This window comes from Labeo rohita, chromosome 5 (genome assembly GCF_022985175.1).
Source record: "Labeo rohita strain BAU-BD-2019 chromosome 5, IGBB_LRoh.1.0, whole genome shotgun sequence".
Taxonomy (NCBI): Eukaryota; Metazoa; Chordata; class Actinopteri; order Cypriniformes; family Cyprinidae; genus Labeo; species Labeo rohita.
In genome coordinates this window covers 4,700,861-4,723,479 of record NC_066873.1, presented here as the reverse complement: position 1 = coordinate 4,723,479, position 22,619 = coordinate 4,700,861, and the positions used below count along the sequence as shown (strand labels likewise).

Here is a 22,619-nt window from a genome sequence, read left to right as displayed (position 1 = left end):
TTTGAGCATTTGCTTTATAGGCCAAACCTGAGAAAATGGCAAAAAAAAAAATCTGGTGATTTTTTTTAAAGACTTACCAACAGAATGAAAGCCTATTAACAAAGACTGCATTATGTTATAGATAAATGACCCTGGGATTAAAAATTGCAGCTTTAATGGGTTTTAATGAGGATATTTTTGTCCTTAAGGTCCTGAGAGGAACTATTTTTTTGTACCTGGTGTAAAATAGATTTATTAATGGAAATGAGGGTGGAATATTAAAATTCCAATAAAAATACACACCTGTGCCAAAATGTATGCCGTTGGCATTAACACAGGCAAAAAACAAACAAACAAAAAAACAAAAACAAACAAACAAACAAAAAAAAACTAAATTGAAAAAGACAAAAATGTCCATAAGGTCGCACAAGGGTTACATCAATAATCTGCTCCTGTAATCATAGTTTGTGTGAAAATGAACAAAAAAGTGTTGGTGTTGTAATGCCACTAGTGTTCATTTCAGCTGAAAACTGCTGTGATTTTTATGTTTTGGAGATTTGCAAGATTTTCCAATAAGCCTATGCTGTCTGTGAGCCCACAGATGCTTGACTTGAGACATTTGCCCTTGTCTATTGTTGTTGAACTGTAACTTGGATTAGAAGGAACACTGATGTAAGGTGAAACGGAGAAAAGTTCCTGTCAAGATGTGAAATAGGCTGTACATTCCTATAAGAATTCAGGTCTATTTTTTGAGATCTGGCTTGATATTCTCTAAGTCCTTGCTGAAACCTCACAAGGGTATACTTACAAATTCTCACTGTAAAATGAACTGCAAACGTGAGCTTTGGTTTAGTGCTAATCTATTTTTACACTTTCCTCTGTGTGTCTTGAACTCCTGACTAAGACTGACTAAGCATTTGTGACAGAACATTTTTTTTCCATGGGATGTCCAACAACTGTTGTAGATGCCTGAGCCTGGCAGAGTTCTGTGAGATGAGGACTTTGGCGATGGTTGTAGCCTTCAGACGAGAGCCCAACACACTGACTTCTCGGGAAATGCTGAGAGAATTTTCTCCTAGGGTGCCATGTTTCTTGACAGTGAATGTTTAGCCAGAAGCATTGGCAGACATTTAGAGTCAAGAAGGAAGCATTTTCCCTCAGCCATTTGGACTGATATTGTTACTAGGAGAAAAAATATGCTGTTGAAATGCAGTTAGATCTGTCAGGATGTCAGAAGATTGCTATGTCAGTCGTGGCCTGCGATTGACCAGATGAAGGTTAAAATTAAGACTCTTTTAGGTCATATTTCATCATGCTGAACCCAACATTAGCTGCTTTTTGCCATGGGCCACCTGACTAAACAATTGGGTGCCGGATTGACCTCTTGCGTTATTGCCACTCATAACGGCCCCGGCGTAGTAATTACAGTCCATCTCGAAATGTCAGTGAGAAGGGCAGAGCTCAGCAAGACTTTACTCCCGCAACTGTTAACTATTCCTCTCTCTTACAAGCGCTTATTTAAAGAAATGTGCTACAAGGTGTGAATGAGCGGATTGCGACTTCACCCACCAGTGCTAATTTACCACTGTAATGAGCATGCAGTGATGCATGATTATCAGGCAATTATATTTGGTTACCATGCAAACAGGGTGCATCATGGGACATCGTTAAAGACAGAGAAAAACAGCATCACAGAAAGAGAGCTCTGTTTTCCAAATGGCAGCCATTACCGTAACACCGGCCCGTTTGTTTCCGATTTCCATGAATATTAAAAGGCTCTCTGTTCTTATGCCTGGAGTGTCATCTGGCATGACAAATTGAGATTCAGTTGCATTTCCAGTCAAAAATAAATGATGATTACCATCAGATGAACTTCTTGGAGTGTGAATAAGAATTGATTTAATTGTTCAGATTTATCCGAGCTCCCTTAACGAACTGAGAGGGCGGGTTAGATTGGGCATCTCTATGATTGGAGAGACAAATGATCGATGACCAATGATCAGCAACATTCCCACCAGAATTCAGTGGAGAGCCTGTTTAATGTTTATGCACTCTCATGCCAGAATTCAGCCTTCACACCTGTTTTGTCTAGCAAGTTGAATATTTATATTGTTGAGATAACAAGCTACTCTTTGTCCATTAAGAGATCAACAAAAATGTGACGTCATTGTGGTACATCCAGGAATCCAGGACCCTTTGACTATTTGTCATCTGGAATATCCTATACCCGGAAACCTCTGCATGCTGCATGTGACTTATGATCTTAAATTACTGCAGAGCATCTCCATATATCTCAATAGTGATGGTTCCCTTTTTTTTTTTTTTTTTTTTTTTTTTTTTTTTTCAAATGTGTTGTTACCGTAAACTCGCCTGCATTAAGGCTAAGGGAATTAAATCACTTCATTAACTATGAACTTGATTCTGCAAGTAGTGGACTTGGGTCTTTAACGCTCACTTAGTTTTTCCCTCCCTATTGTCCGATGTGTGTAATGAGGTCACGTCTGTTGGACTGATGTCCGTGTCTCTGGGGTGTTGTGCGTTCCGGACGACTCTCGCTAACTCTACACTAATACCCGGCCGTAAGTCTAGGGGACAGCCAAATTGCTGGACAAATCTGCCCTTTGTGCAACATCAGAGCCAAGAGGAACGGACAGACAGATAGAGAGAACGAGGGGTGGAGGGGAGGGTGGACAGATCGACTGGACATATTGTGCTCTGTGTGTGTTGGGAGGGGGTGGACGCACAGCTTGAGTCAGTATTAAAGGCCACGGTGACACCCGCGTGGAAGATTCTTACTCAATTTTCTCAGGCTAAATGTAATCAGGTCAGAGGAATGAACTGGAATGCAGAATCTTCTTTCGATTTAAGCGGACTTATTCAAATGAGCTCAAGTTTAATTTAACATTTTATTTGAATTTCACATCAAGACAGATAAGGGGGATTGTAATTGATATCGGGTTTATGAACCATGATGCTGCATCAAATAGGGACCCCTCAAACAGTTTAAACAAAGACCATGTGAGCACCCTACCATGTCAGCGTTTTAGGTTTTGGTACAGAGCTGTTTTTCTTCCGGTTTTTGAAGGCCATAATTGGACAATACGTAGTGTGTGTATCACTGGGGTTCTCTCCTCACTCTCTCCCTTCAGATCTGTCAGTCTAAAAGCTGATGTCTTTTTCAAAACCCAAGGAAAAACAGCCTCTATGGTCAAATAAAAGTCTCTCCTGAGAGAAAATGAAAAAGAGAGGAAACAGAGACAAATAAGGATGGCAGGCGGGGTATCCGACTCTCTGATCCGCACTAGGACTAAAGTGGGAGGAGGCAGCTGGCACAACACATGGCACTTAAACATCATACTGTGCGAAGAGACGGCAGCACGCAGCTCTCGGCGCAGGCGTCCACTCCGACTCTAATAAGCCCGCTCGCATGTCAGAGCCGCCCAGAGATCCCTGTGGGTAACAGAGCTTCCCATCTACCCACATCCCAACACCCCAGGAGTCCCAGACTAAACAGATGCTGGAGCGTCTGCATGTATCTTTCTGTCCTTAGCTCTGTTCCAAAACTTAGGCAGCTGCCTACATAGGCAGCTGCTTTCTGTCGCAGTAACCTAATCAAAATGGAACCTCATCCCTCAAATATATGCTGGTCTTAGTTGGTTTGCTTGTCTTATCTAGTTATAGCTTGCCTCCCTGCCTGATCAGCTCACAACTATCCAAAAACAACAGATTGGCTTTGGCTTGGTTTTTACAGAGAGAAAAGTTGTTTTTTGAAATGCTTTAAATAGACAGTAAATCCCTGCACTGCACTCTTTACGCGATGCGCACATGAGACTCAACCATAGTCTGTTGAAAAAAATGCTCAATATTTGCAACGCCTCTGGGCATCTATTTTGGGCATGCAAGACAAACTCCTGAAATAACATATTTCAAATTAGCAATAAAATCAGACGTGAACTGTTGATTAAAGGATTAGTTCATTTCGAGAATAAAAATGTTCTGATTTTTTACTCACCCCCATGTCATCCAAAGATGTTCATGTCTTTCTTTATTTAGTCAAAAAGAAATTAGGGTGAGGAAAACATTTCAGGATTTTTCTCCATATAGGGGACTTCAGTGAGACCCACTGGGTTGAATTGGAAGCATGCAGTTTGAAGTTGGAGAAACTGAAGAAAGAAAGACATAGCATGGGGATGGCATGGGGGTGAGGAAATTATCTGTTTGTTTTTTTTTATTATTATTCTGGAAGTGAACTAATCCTTGTTGTTCCTTACGATGAAATAGTATCAATTTTAAGCTTTTTCCTGCCAATGTGGATGTGCTGTTGCACGAGTCTCAAGTTTCTAAGGAATCTAGAGCACCTAAAAGCAGCTGCAGTGATGCAATGACTTTACCAATTGTCTGTTTTATTTAGAACACGAGATATGCATTACTAGACCCGTTGCAGTTTGTACCATTCAGAGCAAAACAAGTGCAAAACAACTTTTTTGGGTATTTTGCAGTCTTTGACTCAACTCACAATTGATTTTAACAGAGTTTAGCATTAGCATGTTGAATAAACTGACTCTGCAATATTTTAAGAAGCATAACAATTTAGGTTTAATGAGTCTTTTTTTTTTATTAGAGGTTTGTCACAGTGCATTCTGGCATTGCTCTCAGCTCAAAGTAAGCAATGCTACCTTTGAATTTGGTCAAAAGAATGGTGCACGCTGTGTGGGGGGAAAGAAAAAAAAAATCTCGATTTGAACTTTACTTTTAAGCTTACAAGATGTCCTTTTGCTTATGTGGCATGTGTTTTGTATGCCTGTGTCTGTGTACATTCCATGTGATTTTTGCCAGAGAGATAAATGTAGTGTGTGCCTCTGATGTTGACGTCGACTTTGCCAGCTCTGGGAGTTGTTTTCCTGGGCGCAGATGGTAGGAACAGAGTGAAGCAGGTGCTGGGTGAGGTTCGTCTGTTTTGTGTTGTTTTTTTTATCCCAGAGTTTGTCCTAAAGGCATGGCTTCCTCTGCTGTGATCACCTGGTGAACAGACGACGGGGATGATTTTCACTGGCCGCCCATGTTGCTGGAGGTGTGATATACTTTATCTGCCCTACTGTGAGGCAATTTACTCTGGTAAATGTCTCATCATTAGAATGTAATGAGAACTAGATTTAGCGAGTGTTGCTCGCTGCTGCCATGAGGCTAATGTATCTAAATGTTTTTTAGCATGCCAATAGATGTTTGCTAATTTGTTTTGAATTATTATTTTGTTGCTCCTCTGGGTGGTTGCTAGAGTGTTTTGAGCAAGATTTCATCTTCATTATTCACCAGGCGGAAATCGTTTTCTACACCTGACTTGGGGCTAGGTTTTGGAAGATATAGTGCATTTGAACCTCACAAATGGTTCATGTTATAATAAAATGCCTACATTCTCTTCATATTCTGTTGTTTTTTTGAGTATTTTCATCAGAGTCGTCCTAAGACTGTGCTTTGATTGTCTGAACTGCAGGTTGTGTGTTGGGTATCTCTGTAATGGAACGCCTTCAAAAGCTATTACTAATATACCAGATGGTCTCTGAAATCTGTCATGCATTATGGTTTTGTTTCTTCTTCATTATCTTTTAATCAGAATATTACTGGATGTCTGGAGACCTCTTGTTGCCTGGCCAGATGTTTGCTTGGGTGATGGCATATTTGGCGCGTGAAAAAAAATTGTTGTGTACTGACCCCTTGAATTATCTCCCTTGAAAAAAAGTACTGTGGTGGTAGTAGCATGGTGCAGTTATGGTAATACCATGGTTCTTAATGATTATCATATGTCATGGTTTTTCAAAGTATATACTGACAAATTATAAAAAAATAAATAAATAATAATAATAAAATAAAATAAATAAAAAACATCCCTCTTGATTGTGATCTGCGATATTATGCAGTACAGTTACCCATTTTGTAATATTCTGCCTTTGTCCATAAAAAAAATAAATAAATAAGTAAAAGTAGAAACCATTTTTCCTGCGCAGCTTGACTCTTTTATCTGGTGTAGCGTTTCCATTTCCATTCATAACATTTGCCAACCAGCCCCATTGTTTTCAAGCGTAAGACAACAGACAGTGTGCACAGAGACTCCCAGGAGTGTTTAAAAGTTTAAAGAATGGCTTAGCCTTTCTCATTTTTCTGCGTTTAACTTTGAAGGAAGTTTACTTTCAGTGGCTGAGCTCCTGCTGGAGATTAATGAACACATTTGGTCGGGGCTGCATTGTTCCCATCGAAAATGCCCATCTACAGCGCCATGATTTATGGACAGCCGGCAGTGCATGAGCTGTAATTTGAGAGGGGTTTGTTTTTCCTCATGAAGATGGAATTTTAAAATTCCTAGATTAATAACACCACTCTAGTCAGTTTATATAGTACTGCAGGGAAAAATAGAGATGGTACTAGGAGTTGAAGGTACAGAGCACAAATTTTAGCCTCTGGATGCCATCTGCGATAGTGTGTTTTTAGTCATCAATGTCAATTCCTGCACTAACTGTGAGAGTTTAATAAAACTGTGAGTATATTGAGTATGTGAGTATGGAGTATGCAGGCATGTATTATATCAAAATATTTGATAAGCAGTTGCTAAATATTTGTCTTGAGTAGGTCAGCTTCTGATCCTCATTTGCTTCCTCTGCTTTGATGTACTGTGTTGCTCATATAGTTGAATTAATGCAGTGCACATTCTCATGGGAAAGAAAAATCTCAAATGAGATCTCTATGATATCTTGATTTTTTACTTTTTTTCTTTAATGAGAATAATGGAGAGCAAATGGAGACTTTTACTGAAGGCTCTGGCTTTTTAGATGTTTCTTGTGAGGGTGGGCGGGGATGGGGGGGGGGGGGGGGGGGGCATTGGGGATGGGGGAAGAGGCCTTAGATGTGTTCCCTTTAAAGTTTCAGAAGATCTCAGTGCCCCAAAATGAGCTCAGAGGGTTTTTCTCTCAAACGGCAACCTCAGAAGCCAATTTTGGGCCCCTGGGGTCACGGCCCTGATACCTGGGGGTGTTTGTAGAGTCATGGGTCTGGTTTGTAATGTATGATAGATGTAGGGCTGGGCGATAATTCAATAACGATAATTAGCATGATATAATTTCCCTTGATAAAACGATATGAAGATTTAATAAAGATAATAATTTTTTATGTGCCAAAAGCGGAATGAGACAGCACGACTCATTTGAATCACACCACACGGACCGGTTTTCCGTTTGGACAAAAGTTCAAACTGCATTTACTATTTCGATGCGGCGCGAACACTCCAGGAAAAACCAAGCGCGTCGCGACCCCGCCGAACGGCTCCTTCACACGAGCACTAAACAGCGCTGTCAGATCCAGTGTGAAACAAATGACTCTGTGATTCAAACTAGTTTAAAGCTGTGTGCAACGAGGCAGTCAGAAGGCTTTTCAATCTACACGTCGCCATTATTTACCATGGATTTACTTTAGTAACACTCACTGCACCATGGTATTGTGGTAGCAATGTGGGCTATTCACATTGAATTTTATTACAGGAGTAATGGTATATAATTATAGTATGTATGTATTTGTGATTAAGCTATAGCATGTGTGCATTTATACTGAGTTTTTAGACTGACGTTTTTCATAAATAGGCTACCTATAAAACCATGTAGTTATATTTTTACCATGGTATTGAGGTACCATTATACGTTTTAACTGTTTATCATGATTTAAAACATATGCTTGCTACTATGGGAGGCCAATGCTTAAAAAAAAAAAAAAAAAAAAACAAAAAACTGCGTCAGAATAAATGTAACCATATAAAACTAAGGTTGCTACAATTTTTACAGATGTTACTGATTGATAATGAACAAAAATTTACGTCTGCATCCTCAAGCTACTATCAAATGTGCATTTCTAAGAGACAAAAAAGTGATATTATTATTATTATTACTATTATTATTATTGTCAGACAACCCAAACCTGTTTCTTGATTTGAAACAATATAACTCATTAGAACATGCAGAAATTAATTTTTCTATTTATGTATTTATTTTGTTAAGGAAAATTAATGGACTGGTTTCTACAACTTTCACTTTGGACCAAAAATCTGACTTTAAACTTGAAAGAAATAAAGATTTGACATTTACTGTGATAATTATCGATATCGACTGATATGAAAAAAATTATCGTGATAATTTTTTGCCCATGTCGCCCAGCCCTAGATACCCGTATGTTTAAAAAAAAACACACCATCCTCTGAGCAATGATATTTCGTATGCATTGCCATGTCACACTGGTTTTAAGAGGAACTCTCATGAAAATACATGACACAGAGCAGAATGCGGTATCACTTCGTATTCATTCATTGTTTTAAATAATGTTTCATGTTTAGGTTAATTAAAAATACCATGCTGCATGCTTTATCTGTCAGCTCAGAGCCGCTCTCTTTAAAACAACTGCAGATTTAAGAATATTACACACAAACAGCTCAAGAGAGAAGAAATCTTTGATGTTCCTGACACGCCATGAAATGAGACAAACCATGCAGCAATGAAGCTGTTCAGCTGTTTTATGTGCATTGCACCTTTAGGCCAGACACTTGAGCTGGAGAAGTAACAAGCAAAGCTCAGTGGCTCCTTACAAGACAGTGAAACAAGAGCAGTGTTTGAAGTCTGTGGCCATGCATCATGTATTACTGTAGCTTACCCAAATACATGCTTAATTCTGTGCTTCTTGCTTACCTGTCAAGGCAGCATGCTAGTTCAATTCGATGGCCAACGGTAAGGTCATTTAGCAAATATTTTCTAATCATCCAAGTGTAGCTTCAATTTCCCCATATGGGGAAATACCAAAATCCCCAAATTTGTTTGCTAAGCTTTCGCTCAAACCACTATACTGTAGTATACTATACTATACTTCACATCAAATCATAAAATGTGACAAAATTAGTTCATAATACCAAGTTGGTCCAGCTAATGCCAACGTGCATTCTAGAGATTGGCCAAGTTGTTTTGGCCATGAATGCACCAACTAGGACACTGTCACAGATCAACATCCTTGTTTGGGGTGTCCAATCCTGCTTCTAGAGCAGGGGTCTTCACACTCGGTCCTGGAGAGCTTGTGTCCTGCAGAGTTTAGCTCCAAACCTAAATTAAACATCTAACCCAGCTAGTCAAGGTCTTACTAGGCATGCTAGGAACTTCCAGGCAGGTATGATGAGGCAAGTTGGAGCCAAAACCTTTGGAGACCCACGTCCTAAAGCAGGGGTTCTCAACTCTGGCACGCAAGATCCATTTTCCTGCAGAGTTCAGTAAACAAGTTAATCAAGGTCTTTATGATCACTAGAAAGTTACAGGCAGGTGAGTTTGATCAAGGTTGGAGCTAAACAGTGCAGGAAAATAGATCTTGCAAGCCAGAGTTGAGAACCCCTGTCCTAGAGGGTCACTATCATCATTAATTCTTATCCAAAATACACCTAAACCAGCCAATCTTTTTTCAAAATTTACAGACAGGTGTGTTTGGACAGCTTGGAGCTAAACTCTGCAGTACACTGGCCCTCCAGAAGAAGGCATGGAGAGCTCTTTACTTGTTGGTCCTAGTACATGGGTGTCCAGTCCTGCTCCAGGAGCACCAACATCCTGTCGAGTTAAGATCCAACCTGCATCAGCACACCTGTTTAGAGAATTCCAGCACTCACCAAGGCTTGTTTACCCCGGTCCTTGTTTTAGGGTTGGCTCTGACATTTTTCTCTTATCCTTTCTCTTCCAGGGTGGTCTGATTGCTCTTCTGTTACTTATCCTACTCTTCACGCTGGTACTCTACACCCGTCAGCGCTGGTGCAGGCGTCGCCGTGCCCCTCAGAAGAGTGCCAGCACCGAGGCCACGCATGAGATTCACTACATCCCCTCCGTTCTTTTAGGCCCTCCACAGAGCAGGGACAGCTTCCGTGGGCCCAGACCCCTCCAGCATAGCTCTGTCATAGGTATGCCCATCCGCGAGACACCCATCCTCGACGACTGCGACTGCGAAGAGGACGAGCATCCTGGACATCTGCTAGATGGGAAAGTGCATCTAGAAGATGACTTGTGCAGCCAGGGCACCCACAGTGTGGACAGTCTTGGGAAAGGGATGGGAGAGGCCAACCATAAACACAGTCTGGATAACAGAGGTGAGAGCTTCAGCGTTACTGTGGCATTGTCTGTTTTCTGTTGTGTCCAACAGATATATTTTAAGACATTTGTCCCTGTCCCTGAGTTTGAGCAGAAGAAGCGTCATGTTTTATCTTCCATTACGTTATTATTTAACATGATCTGCCAAGTTGGTGTTTCTGGAATGACAGTCAGATTTTAGGGTTACGTTTGGGAATTGGGGTTAGGAGTAGCTGAGTCAAATTTCTTGGTTTTAAAGCTACGATTGTGTTCCTGGACAAAGTATAACACTCCTGGTTATGTTGTGAATTGTTCCATCCCTTCTTCATCATCACAGCTTAAGTTTGCTTTTAATCCTTGAAGCCACACGCAGACACCAGAAACTGGGGGTTAACCAATAACCGTGAGCAGTCCCTGTCTCAAAACAGTCTGGTGTACGTTAAATCAAGGTTCATATTATCTTCAGAGTGCTGGTAAAGGCTTCCTCTATTGTTACAGCATGCTAATGATAGCTGTGATAGGATTTTTTTTCCCCTATCATCTCTTTCAAGTGACACTGATGTGACACATTTGAGCATATCTGGGGGTTTGATGTGAAGTCACCTGCCAACCGCAGGCTAATTATAGGCATTGACCTGAATTCATTGTAAGACATAGACTGAGAGAACCAGGCAAGAGAGAGAGAAAGCCATTGACTCTTAGTTGATGAGTTGGTTAGATCTCCGTCCCAGGAGAGAACAGTCAAGGCCAAAGTGTCTGATTACAAGACGTATATTCAATATAGACCTAACAAGCACTGTCTTTGGTTTTGAATAGTGCTTTCCAAATCTATTGTTCATTCTTTATTTCATTGATTCGAGAATAGATGGACATTGTTCTATCCATCTATTATCTGTGTTCAGTGAGTATAGAATGCCACGTTTGATAGTCATCCTGTAGTGATATATATATATATATATATATTTTTTATGGTAATGCAAAGCATTAATTTATTACAGTAAAACAAACCATTATTTGTCTTTGTTTATAAATTTATCTGCTTCCAGGAATTGTATCCAGCTTGATTTAGCAATAATAGAGACATATGAGTTGTTTAAGAAAGTAGACTAAATATGTTTTGCATTTAATCTAGTAATTAGTGGTGAGTACTGTCTTGATACACTGCAATTCATAATAGAGCCCTCAGAGTCATTGGGGGAAAAAAAAGAATATGTAAACTAAGGACTGAGGCCTGATTAAAGCTGATGAGGGTGCTTGAATTATCTAATTTGGCCTTGAGTAGATCACAAATAGTAGAAAGGTCACAATGATGAATGGCAATGCCTTCAACTCTACATTGGTTTCATTTAAGTATGAAATGAGATTTTCTTGTAAATTTTTAACAGTTAAATGTTAAATATTCTCATTTTATCAATGGGTGACCTCAGCGACTGCTGTATTAATCAACCCCAAGTCAGAAGAGATATAGAAGCATGATGTGTTATTTAAGGAGTGTCTTAAATTATTTCATTTCTGTCTCAATGAAGTCATGTTAATACAACATTTGGAATGAACAAATGAATGAATGAACAAAAATAGGTATTATATATAAGTATCACTTATAACACAATATTAATATATTTATTTATTTACTTACTATTATTTGGTGTCAAAAATGCATTTGCAAGAGTCAGTGTCTGACTTAATACTTGCTTTCAGTAGCTGTCTTTTCATTTGTTTAATGATGTTGTTTAGCTAATGTTTACTGTATTGTTTTAGTGTCATGTCTGGTACACTGTGGTTGTTTTTGTCTTTGTTCCCAGCACTGTGCTGTTGTTTGTAGAAAGGCCATTATTGATTAACTTTAATTATATTATTTTAATTAACCACCTGTATTTTTATAGTGGTTATCCATTTATTATAAGGTACAAAACACATTTTAATTGTTAAAATGTTATTATATTTCTGGCAGTCAAAGCAAGCAGTTTTTCATTGTAAATTTAACACGATTTGCCTTACAGTATGTGTTGTTCTGTGCATGTCTCTAATTGTTGACTGATGCACCTGGATTTTAGTGGAGGACAATCATTGTATTCCTGCATTAAAGCATAGTCTATAACGTAATCTTTTGGATAAGGTCTGTTGTTTACTTTATTTAAGTGTGTGGCACGATTTAATTGGCTCTTGCAGTCTGGAGCCCATGGCGCTGATATTGGCGCGTGTCTGTGGATGAAGGATGAGGATCCATCTGAGTGATGTTGACAAACAGAAGGAGGTAGAGGCTGAATAAATAATGAAGCACATTTTCCTGGCGTCAGGCCCGCACTTGCTCCAGGACTTTCGCATCGGATCCAGCTCTCCAGCATTCATTATTATTTCAATTAATTCAGAGAAATATACAGGTGGGGACCTTACATGCAAATGTGTCCTTAAATCTGGAAAAATAAACCAGAGCAGCAAATCACAAGGGAGTAGTTTCCTTATGCTTTTAAATTTTTATTTATTAATTAATTTATTTATTTTTTAATTCATTTGTGATGAAGAGCATAGTAATTTGCCCTCTGCAAGAATCCTCTAATTTCTTGCAACATGTAAATACTAAAAATGTTGACCTAGATGTGTTTAATTGGTTTTGAATGTGCAGTTGCAGACTAATTTAAATCTTAAAAATCGATTTAATGCATTGAATTAATGCAAAAAAGTCACTTAAGTGTGCTTAGAGTACTCATTCATGACTATGTTTGTTAAAGCACTTTTCACTTTTTAAAGTTTTACTTTAAAATCCATTCAAAATCATTGTTTTAAATAAAGTTTTGTTGTGTTTTAACGACTTACACAAATGTTGCTGTGTTGACTAACATACCAAACTGCATGTAAAGTACTATATAATTGTAATATAATGTGTAACATTTTAAATATTTTTAAACTTCATACACAATGACATACAGATTTCAATAGAAATGACATTGAAGTATCCTATATTTTAATTTACCATTGCCGGTGCATTCAGCAGTGCACTTTAATTAAAGACAGTATACTTATGAAAATAACAGATACATGACTAAATTAATGTTAATGTTTATTAGTGGTGTTTGCTAAGGCATGCATTACTATTAATATTGCTTGACTTGGAGGTTGAGGTTCATTTTGGCATGAAACCACTTTGTATATTTGCAATACCCACTATTGTAACCAGTGAGTTTTATATTTTCTTCACAAAATATAAGTTTAATTTCTCCTGTAAAGCGGTGGTCTGTTCATTTTGCTGGTCCCTCATGAGAGTGGCAATATTTTTACTTTCATAAAGCCGTCCTTCAGTTAATCACTGCACATGAATTATTGTCCACCGAACAATAAATGGACATGCCGCACTAGTGTAATGCGGTCAGCTCAGTCAGAGAGGGGCTTCTCTCTGCGGACAGAGGGGAGTCATTCTGCTTTTCACAGCTTCACTTCTGCATAATTGATTATGTGGGATATGAGTCTGTCGAGGGAGTTTGATCCCGGAATAATCAAGCCTCACTGTCAGTCATTTTTACCACTAGAGAGGACTGGAGAGGTAGCTGTGGTTCTGATTGTCCCATAAAGCTGCATTCATACATTTTCAATTCATTTATATACACTTTAACCTAATTTTTGTGGCCAATAAACTGGATTGTTTTGGATTGTAAACACTTCAGGGACCGGTTTTATGAAAAACGACCCAACGGTGAATGAAATAACAGCAAATAATAAAGAAAATATAGGAGCTGTGTGATTGGAAAATATAATTGTATTTGCTTTGCTCCAAAACCTTTTGCCACTGTATACAGTATTTTAAGGCTATCTAGATAGTGGATAGTAGACATTTCTGGTCCTGCTTTAGAAAATAACTTCTATTCCATTCTTCATCATCATCATCATCATCATCTTTACTAAGAGTTTAATTAAAATGCATGCATAATATCAGTTTGTTATGTTTATTAGAGTTGCACATCATTAGGTTTTTCGCTTGGTTTGGAAAGAAACACAGATTTAGCCAAAAACAACAACAGCAACATAATGGGTACAGCCAAGAACCTTTCGCCAACTCATGTAAATCTTTTATAGAGCTGAATAAATGACGGCTGTCGTCTCATTCTCCTGCTCGGCTCTTTGGTCTGCAGGCGGACGGCTGGCCTGTTAAATTAAGTGTTCCTGAGTGCTGCGATGGGTCGTCAACCTCTCACTGCGCGTGAGGCAAAGACCACAATTACCATCAAATCATATTTACCGTTCATCAGAGAGAGAGAGAGAGAGAGAGAGCAGCGCTGACAACAGTGAGATGAGGATGTGCTGAGCGTGTGTGTGTGCTTTGCCTAAAAAACAACGACTAAACAAACTTGAAAATTTGAGCATTTATTCTTCATTTTCTGATAATGTTAAAATGTCCAGTTTTGTTGTTGTGATTATACCATTATTTATAGTTTACAAAATGTTTCTTATAACATATTCGAATATTCGTTGTAATAAGCTTCATTATTTGACCATTTATTTTTAATATTCTAAGAACATTTAAATGGTTGGTTTTCTTCTAGTGATTACAATGTTGTTTAAAGGGGTCATCAGATGCTAAATTCACTTTTACATGTTGTTTGAGCATAAATGTGTGTTGGCAATGTGTGTGTACACATCCACCTTATAATTATAAAAATCCACCCAGTGTTTTTTTTCTTTTTTTTTTTTGTTTTTGAATTCTTATAAATCGTAACCCTTTTGTCAAATCAATTATTCTTAGATTCTTGGCTGTGTACCGTCACACAGATCCAGGCCGCTCCCACTGACTGACACTGGTGTTTTAGCATAGACCTACACTGAGTGAGCTTTAAACTGTCCACCATTGTTTCGACACTGGAGCAGGGGGAAGACAAGAATTTCTCTTAAGCAATTGAGGTGTTTTGTTGTTAGATGTAATAGTGAACATAGCAGTCGTCATTTACTCCCGACATCTGAGCAGCTGAAGATGCAAAGGATTACAGTTGTTTTTGAAGGGAATGCGCCCCCCGATCTGCCTACATGGGCCCTATTGTACACCCAGCACACCATTTGTGCACCCGTGGGTGTGCTGGTCTGAAAATGAGGCGTGTTCAGGCGCATTGTTGACGTTTTGCTATTTTGAGGCAACTGAAATAGACTGCACCATTGACCAATTAAAAACCTGGTCTAAAGTCAATGGCGCAATATCTTTCTTGTCATCTAAAGAGCGTGTTAGTAATACACTCTGCTTATTACACACACAGGGATGCGCAGCAGCACACAAACATGCCAAATATTAAAAATGAAAGACTTACAATGTAAAAGATTATTGTTATGGTGTAAATATAAAAATGTTTTTTTTTGGTTTCACTTTCGCTTTAGAAAACTATCACATTCAGCAAGGAGGGGAGAGTTTTGAAAGGGGGTGCACAGTAACTAATTTGAGTGGGCTCAGCCTGTGAATGCCCCCCTTTGCGCTGGCCCTGCTCTCTGGAGAGGCATTCAGCCTTTGTTCTCGCAAATTCCGCCATGTAAATAACGAATTCACCTTGGCGCGAGCGCAATTGGCTCTTAAAGGGAATAGGAGACTCTGATGGGTTTAATGAACATTACACCCAAAACACACTCACGACTCATTAACCCTTTAAACGCCAAAGTCGCAAAATTGCAACAATACGTCATACTTAACAAAATAGACTGTAGTTCCTAATATGGTGTAATATCTCATTTGTATTCCCTACCACTAGATGGCAGACATGTAGTACTTTGATTCTAGGCCAAAATTACGTCACGTTCCTATCCACAAGTTTCCAGGGGGTGCTACTGTAAAAAAAGAATGTGGGTACGACTTTCGGTAAGGCAGCGGACGTGGTATACCAATGGTATTTTGTGTGCTAATTAGCGAAGAGGCTAAGTGTTTTTTAGACCATTGTTTACTTTGTAAAGATGGGGGTGGCAGGGGTGAACGTGGGGCTAGAAGTAGCACTAGCTCTCTGGATCCAGCGGCTCTAGATCCAGCGCCCCAAAGAGGTGGGAGTGGCTGCGCTGTGCGTGGAAGAGCCGGGAGACGTGGTAGAGGCAGCAGGGGCGATCTGGATCATGCGTTTTACTCCTATATATTATAGTAATATAGTAATAATTTAATACTTTCTCCTGTTTTATTGTTGGTTTCCTCTTTTCTGATCATTTGGAATGAGGATAAAAAGACAGGAAAAAAAAAGAAAACATGCAAATCAGTTCAAACATCCATTCAATATCTATTATTTCCTGAATATTACTGATGAACTGATCAAAAAGTAGGCTAGTGTTCACATGCGTTTTACTACTTTATAGTATAGTAATATAGTAATAATTTTGTACTTTCTCCTGTTTTATTGTTGATTTCCTCATTTATGATCATTTGGAATGAGGATAAAAAGACAAAAAAAAAGACAAAAAAAAACCTGCAAATAAGTTCAAACATCAATTCAATATCTACTATTTATATTTATATTCAATATCTACTGAATATTGTGAAATTCAAGATAACCGCCCGCGATGACATCATAATATGCAAATTAGATGAGCATATTCACACGTCACGTAAACTGCCCAACATTTTTCTAATTTTCAGTAGATCTCTATCTTTAAGCCCTTTCAAGCCACAAGCGTTTGAAATCTTGATGTCAAAATCCAGCATATTTCCAAAAAAAAAAAAAAAAAAAAAACCCTGGCACCTAAAGGGTTAAGATAATAGGGACAACCCTTTTAGACGATGTGGCGTGCGTGCTGACTGTTCTTCCCGTCCTTAAAATAGCAAAAGTGGATTCGGACACGCCCGAAGTGCACCTGTGCTGTGCGCTTTAGACTATGCACTTAGATCGCTAAAATAGGGCCCCGTGTGTCTATGTTCACACAAAACTTTCGTGATGCAACTTCACCTACAGAAGAACTGAGTATAAAGAGAAGAGAAGGGGTGGGGTAAGCAGAGCTCATTTGCATTTAAAGGGACATGCTGTTACGGGGTGAATGAGATGAGAGGCGAGCGGATCCACATGCGAGCTTTTATTATATGGACGAGACAGATACATGGTCGTACAGGCAGGGTCAAAGAGCGGAAAACAGGAATATCGGAGGCGAGACGAGAGAATAGTCCTTAATGACGAGCGATAATCCAAAGGCAGGCGGCTAGACAGTCCAAACGAGATAACCAGGCGGGAAAAACAAAACACAGGGAACTAGGAACTCGGGACAAGAAACTAGGAAGCGATAACAGGGAATATAACAATATAACAAAACAACGATTCAACAATCCATGAAGTGCAACTGGGGAGGACCGGGGTTTTTATAGAACGCCTGATTGGTCACGGGGGCTGACGCAATCAGAGCGGTGGAGGATGGGAGATGCAGTCCGAGATGCAAAGTAACAGTCAGAGTGTGTAGGTGAAGCGAGAGTGACATCTGGTGGTGAGTGGACAACGGGACACCAACCAGATTCGTGACATAGCCCCCCCCCCAAGGAGCGGCTTCCAGACGCTCGAAGGAAACAACAGTCCAGGGGAGCGGTGGGGTGGGAGCGAGACAGGGCGAGGGCTGGAGGACCAGGTCCATGTGGGAAGCCCAGAGATTGAAGCAGGACCGACAGAACGGGTACCCTCCGGGGCGGGGCCGGAGGCGGAGCAAGAGCCCTCCAGGGCGGAGGTGGAGCCTTCCAGGGCAGAGCCGGAGGCGGAGCAGAAGGCGCAGGAGCCCTCCAGGGCGGAGCCGGAGCAGGAGGCGCAGGAGCCCTCCGGGGCGGAGCCGAAGGCGGGATAGGCGACGCCAGAGCCCTCCAGGGTGGAGCCGGAGGCGGAGCAGGAGGCGCAGGAGCCCTCCGGGGCGGAGCCGGAGGCGGGATAGGCGACGCCAGAGCCCTCCAGGGCGGAGCCAGAGGCAGAGCGTGAGGCGCGGGCGCCCTCCAGGGTGGAGCAGGAGGCGCAGGAGCCCTCCGAGGTGGAACAGGAGGCGGAGCGGTCCTCCAGGGCGGAACAGGAGGCAGAGCAGGACGCGGAGCAGCCCTCCAGGGCGAAACAGGAATCTGACAGAATAGGGGGAGAAGGCGCCGCAGCCCTCCGGGGCGGAACAGGAGGCTGCTTCATAAACTGGGACCTGGGGAGAACAGTGACAGAGGATGCAGACAGAAAAAAGGGAGAAGCAGAGAGTTTAGCGGTTAACGCCCCCTCCATAAGAGGTTCTACGGCAGACGCCAACACCTCTGGAGGCATTGGCGCAGCTTCTCCGATGGGGAAGGCCTCTGGAGCAGACTTGAGACCAGACGGGACCTCTGAAGCAGGCTTGAGATCAGAGGGGTGCTCTGGAGCAGGCTGGAGACCAGACGAGAGTTCTGCAGCAGGCTTGAGATCAGACGGGAGCTCTGGAGCAGACTGGTGAACAGACGTGGCCTCAGGGGTTGATTTGTGAGCAGACGTGACCTCAGGAGCTGACTTGAGATCAGACAGGACCTCTGGAGCAGACTTGTGATCAGTCGGGAGTTCTGGAACAGGCTTGAGATCAGACAGGACCTCCAGGGCAGACTTGAGAACAGATGTGACCTCTGGAATGTAGTGTGCGGCCCACATACTGAGGATGGTGATCGCCATCACACTGGCAGACATAATGTGACTTGACTCTGGGCGGTCAGACGTGACGTAACTTGACTCTGGGCGGTCAGACGAGACATGACTTGACTCTGGGCGGTCAGACGAGACATGACTTGATTCTGGGCGGTCAGACGAGACATGACTTGATTCTGGGCGGTCAGACGAGACATGGTGAGGCTCTGGACAGATAGACGAGACGTGACAGGGCTCTGGAAGGTCAGACGAGACGTGACTTGGCTCTGGAACAGCAATAATAACTTCATTTGGCTCATGAAGATCAGCTGTGGTTTGACTTGGTTCGTGGAAATTGACTGTGACTTGACTTGATTTGTGAAGATCAGTAGTGAACTGACTTGACTATTGGAGATCAGCAATGACCTGACTTGGCTCGTGAAGATTAGTAGTGACTCTACTTGACTCAGGGACGACGGCCTTGACGTTGCTTGACGCGGGGACGACGGCCTTGACGTTGCTTGACGCGGGGACGACGGCCTTGACATTGCTTGACGCGGAAGCTTGACTGGACTTGGAAGCTTGACTGGACTTGGAGGCTACAGCTGTAGCCTGACTTGACTCTGGAGCAGCGGCTGAAGTTTGACTTGGCTCTGGAATAACAGCAGCAGCTTGGCTTGGCTCATGAGGATCTGCTGTAACCTGGCTTGGCTCATGGAGATCCGCTGTAATGGGACTTGACTCCTGAACATGGCTTGGCTCAAGAACAACAGCTGTAACGTGACTTGACTCAGGAACAACACGGCTTGACTCAGGAACAACAGCTGTAGCGTGACTTGACTCGTGAAGAACAGGTGTGACTTGACTTGACTCGTGGGGAACAGCCGTAACGTGACTTGACTCGTGGAGAACGACAGCTGTGTCTTGACTTGACTCTGGGGTAGCCGCCGCGGCATGAAGGAGCGCCATTTTAGCTGCCCATACCGTCACTAGAGGCGTGTCCAGCACATGAGCCATCATGGCCACAGGTGGCGTCCGAGTGCTGACCACATGTTCTGGAGTGGCAGCCATATTGTGGAGTGGCTTGGAGATGGCAGCCATCTTGTGAAGGGGCTTGGAGACGGCGGCCATCCTGTGCAGTGGCTCTGGCGTGGCAGCAATCTTGTGCAGTGGCTCTGTCGTGGCAGCCATCTTGTGCAGTGGCTCTGGCTTGGCAGCCATCTTGTGCAGTGGCTCTGGCGTGGCAGCCATCTTGTGCAGGGGCTCTGGCGTGGCAGCCATCTTGTGCAGGGGCTCTGGCTCAGGAAAGATGGCTGTTACTTGACTTGAGATAGGAGCGACAGCTCTGACTTGACTTGACACAGGAAAGACAGCTCTGGCTTGATTTGACTCAGGAAACACAGTTTTAACTTGACTTGCCTTAAGAGCAGTTCTGACTTGACTTGATGCAGGAACAGCAGCTGTAACTTGACTTGACTCAGGGGTGGTAGCTGTGACTTTACGCGACTCAGGAAACACAGCTGCAGCTTGACCTGACTTGAAAACTTGACTTGACTCAGGAAATACAGCTGCAACTTGACTTGACTTGGAAACTTGACTTGACTCGAGAAACGCAGCTGCAACCTTATATGGCTCTGATATGGCAGCTGTGACGTGACGAAGCTCTGTTTTCACCGCCATTTTGTGAATGGGCTCCGCCGTCGCGCCATCTTGTGAGCGCACGCCGGCGCCGCCGCCATCTTGCAAACGGGCACCGCAGTCCCTGCCATTTTGTGAGCGCACGCCGGCGCTGCCGCCATCTTGTGAACGGGCACCGCAGTCGCCGCCATTTTGTGAACGGGCTCCACTGTCGCCGCCATCTTGTGCACGGGCTCAGCTGACGCCATCGTAGCTTGGGCGCGCTCCGACACGGCCGCCATCTCGCGAGCGATCCAGGCGGAAAACTTGGTTTTGGCGTCGTGATCCGGCGTAACCACCAATCTGCGAGCGGGGTGCGGGGCTACCGTGTCCGCGTTGTCGCGTTCCCCCTTCGCGACCCCCACAGTACACGGCGAGCCCACACACAATAACGCAAAGTTCAAAAAGGCGGCCAGAGATGAGCGCGGACCTTCGCGTCTGAGTTTGGCCTTTAGAGGCTCATTAATGCAGTCGCAATAAATCTCCATAATACTGCAGTCCGGGAGGGCTATGGCCAGAAACTCACGGATGTGTTGATCGAGTGTACGCTGTCCTTGTTTGATTCTGTATAGGGTTCTGTCGGTGTCCATATCGGAAGATTGTCCGGGGGTGAAGCTGCTGGATCCTGTGGTGATGGATTGTTCTGTTACGGGGTGAATGAGACGAGAGGCGAGCGGATCCACATGCGAGCTTTTATTATATGGACGAGACAGATACATGGTTGTACAGGCAGGGTCAGAGAGCGGAAAACAGGAATATCGGAGGCGAGACGAGAGAATAGTCCTTAATGACGAGCGATAATCCAAAAGCAGGCGGCTAGACAGTCCAAACGAGATAACCAGGCGGGAAAAACAAAACACAGGGAACTAGGAACTCGGGACAAGAAACTAGGAAGCGATAACACAGGGAATATAACAATATAACAAAACAACGATTCAACAATCCATGAAGTGCAACTGGGGAGGACCGGGGTTTTTATAGAACGCCTGATTGGTCACGGGGGCTGACGCAATCAGAGCGGTGGAGGATGGGAGATGCAGTCCGAGATGCAAAGTAACAGTCAGAGTGTGTAGGTGAAGCGAGAGTGACATCTGGTGGTGAGTGGACAACGGGACACCAACCAGATTCGTGACACATGCACTGGAACGGCTTGCTGTGAACAGAACTGTTTTTGACAAAGTAAAAAGGGTGTTGTTTTACACTACCATTGAGAAATTTTAACCAATGTTATAGACTTTTCATTAAGACTGTGAAGAATGATAAGCACTTGGAAAATGGCCATCCGATGACCCCTTTAAAAACATTTCTTAGAATGTTCAAGTACAAATCATAAGGATGTTCAGAAAATGTTGATTTCCACATTTTGTCTCAACATAATGAGAACTTTAAGAACGTTTAACATTTATATAACTTTTATAAAACATTAGTGGAAGTTGTGAGAATGTTCCCTGTTAGTCTTTTCTGTTTCTTTTTTGAGATATACTGTTTATATATTTGTGATCATTTCTGTTGAAAATCTACCCTCTGCTATCCTAACCTCTGTTCCATACCGGGACCTCGAACTTTCTTGTACAGATCAGAACTCTGCCTGGGGTCTTTAATACAGATCCGCCCAGCAGAAGGAACCCCCTCCCGGGGTTGGTCTAAATCCTCTGAGACTGGCAACACGGGCAGGGGGCGCCGCTGAACGGATCCGATAGCAGACGCCCTGTGTGGAAATACTGGCCTTGTTTCAGGGTTCAGTAGCCGTTCACAGTGACAGCATCAGATATGTGTTAACCGCTGTGAGAAGGGACCAGCGGAGAGGAGAGATGATATGAGACCTCAAGGTTTTTCTGAGAGGAAGTGAGGGCCTTTGCTCTCACCCTCATTCTGGTCAGACAGATACTCATGTCCTGTGTGTTTTTGTGTGTGTTTTGCTGTGTTAGGGGCTTTGTAAGCTCTGGATGTGCTCAGGGTGTCAAACACAAAAACACACCTCACTTTTATTAGATAGAGACTGCAAAGGCTCCCCCCCTCTCTCTCTCTCTCTCTCTCACTCACACACACACACACACACACACACACACCAGCAAACACTGATACCTGTGTGAACACATTTTTTTAGATATGTTCAAAGTATACATGCAAAACAACATTTTAAAGGATCTATTTGTCTTGTTTCCCAGCTAACAAAAATGTATTCCAAGAATGTTTTGCTAACATTCCCACTAAGTTAATGTTTGAGTTTAATGTTTGCAAGTTCTCTCTATTTTATGTTATGATTGACATTTTATGTTATGACAATGTTTATTAC

At 42.3% G+C, this 22,619-nt stretch overlaps 1 protein-coding gene across 1 annotated transcript in view; it reads left to right on the top strand.

Moving 5' to 3' along the window:
* LOC127165710 (astrotactin-2-like) overlaps positions 1–22,619 on the top strand; it is a 565,932-nt gene that overhangs the window by 145,820 nt on the left and 397,493 nt on the right. The window contains 1 exon segment of the mRNA XM_051110581.1: positions 9,724–10,123. Within this exon segment, the coding sequence (XP_050966538.1) occupies positions 9,724–10,123 (400 nt within the window).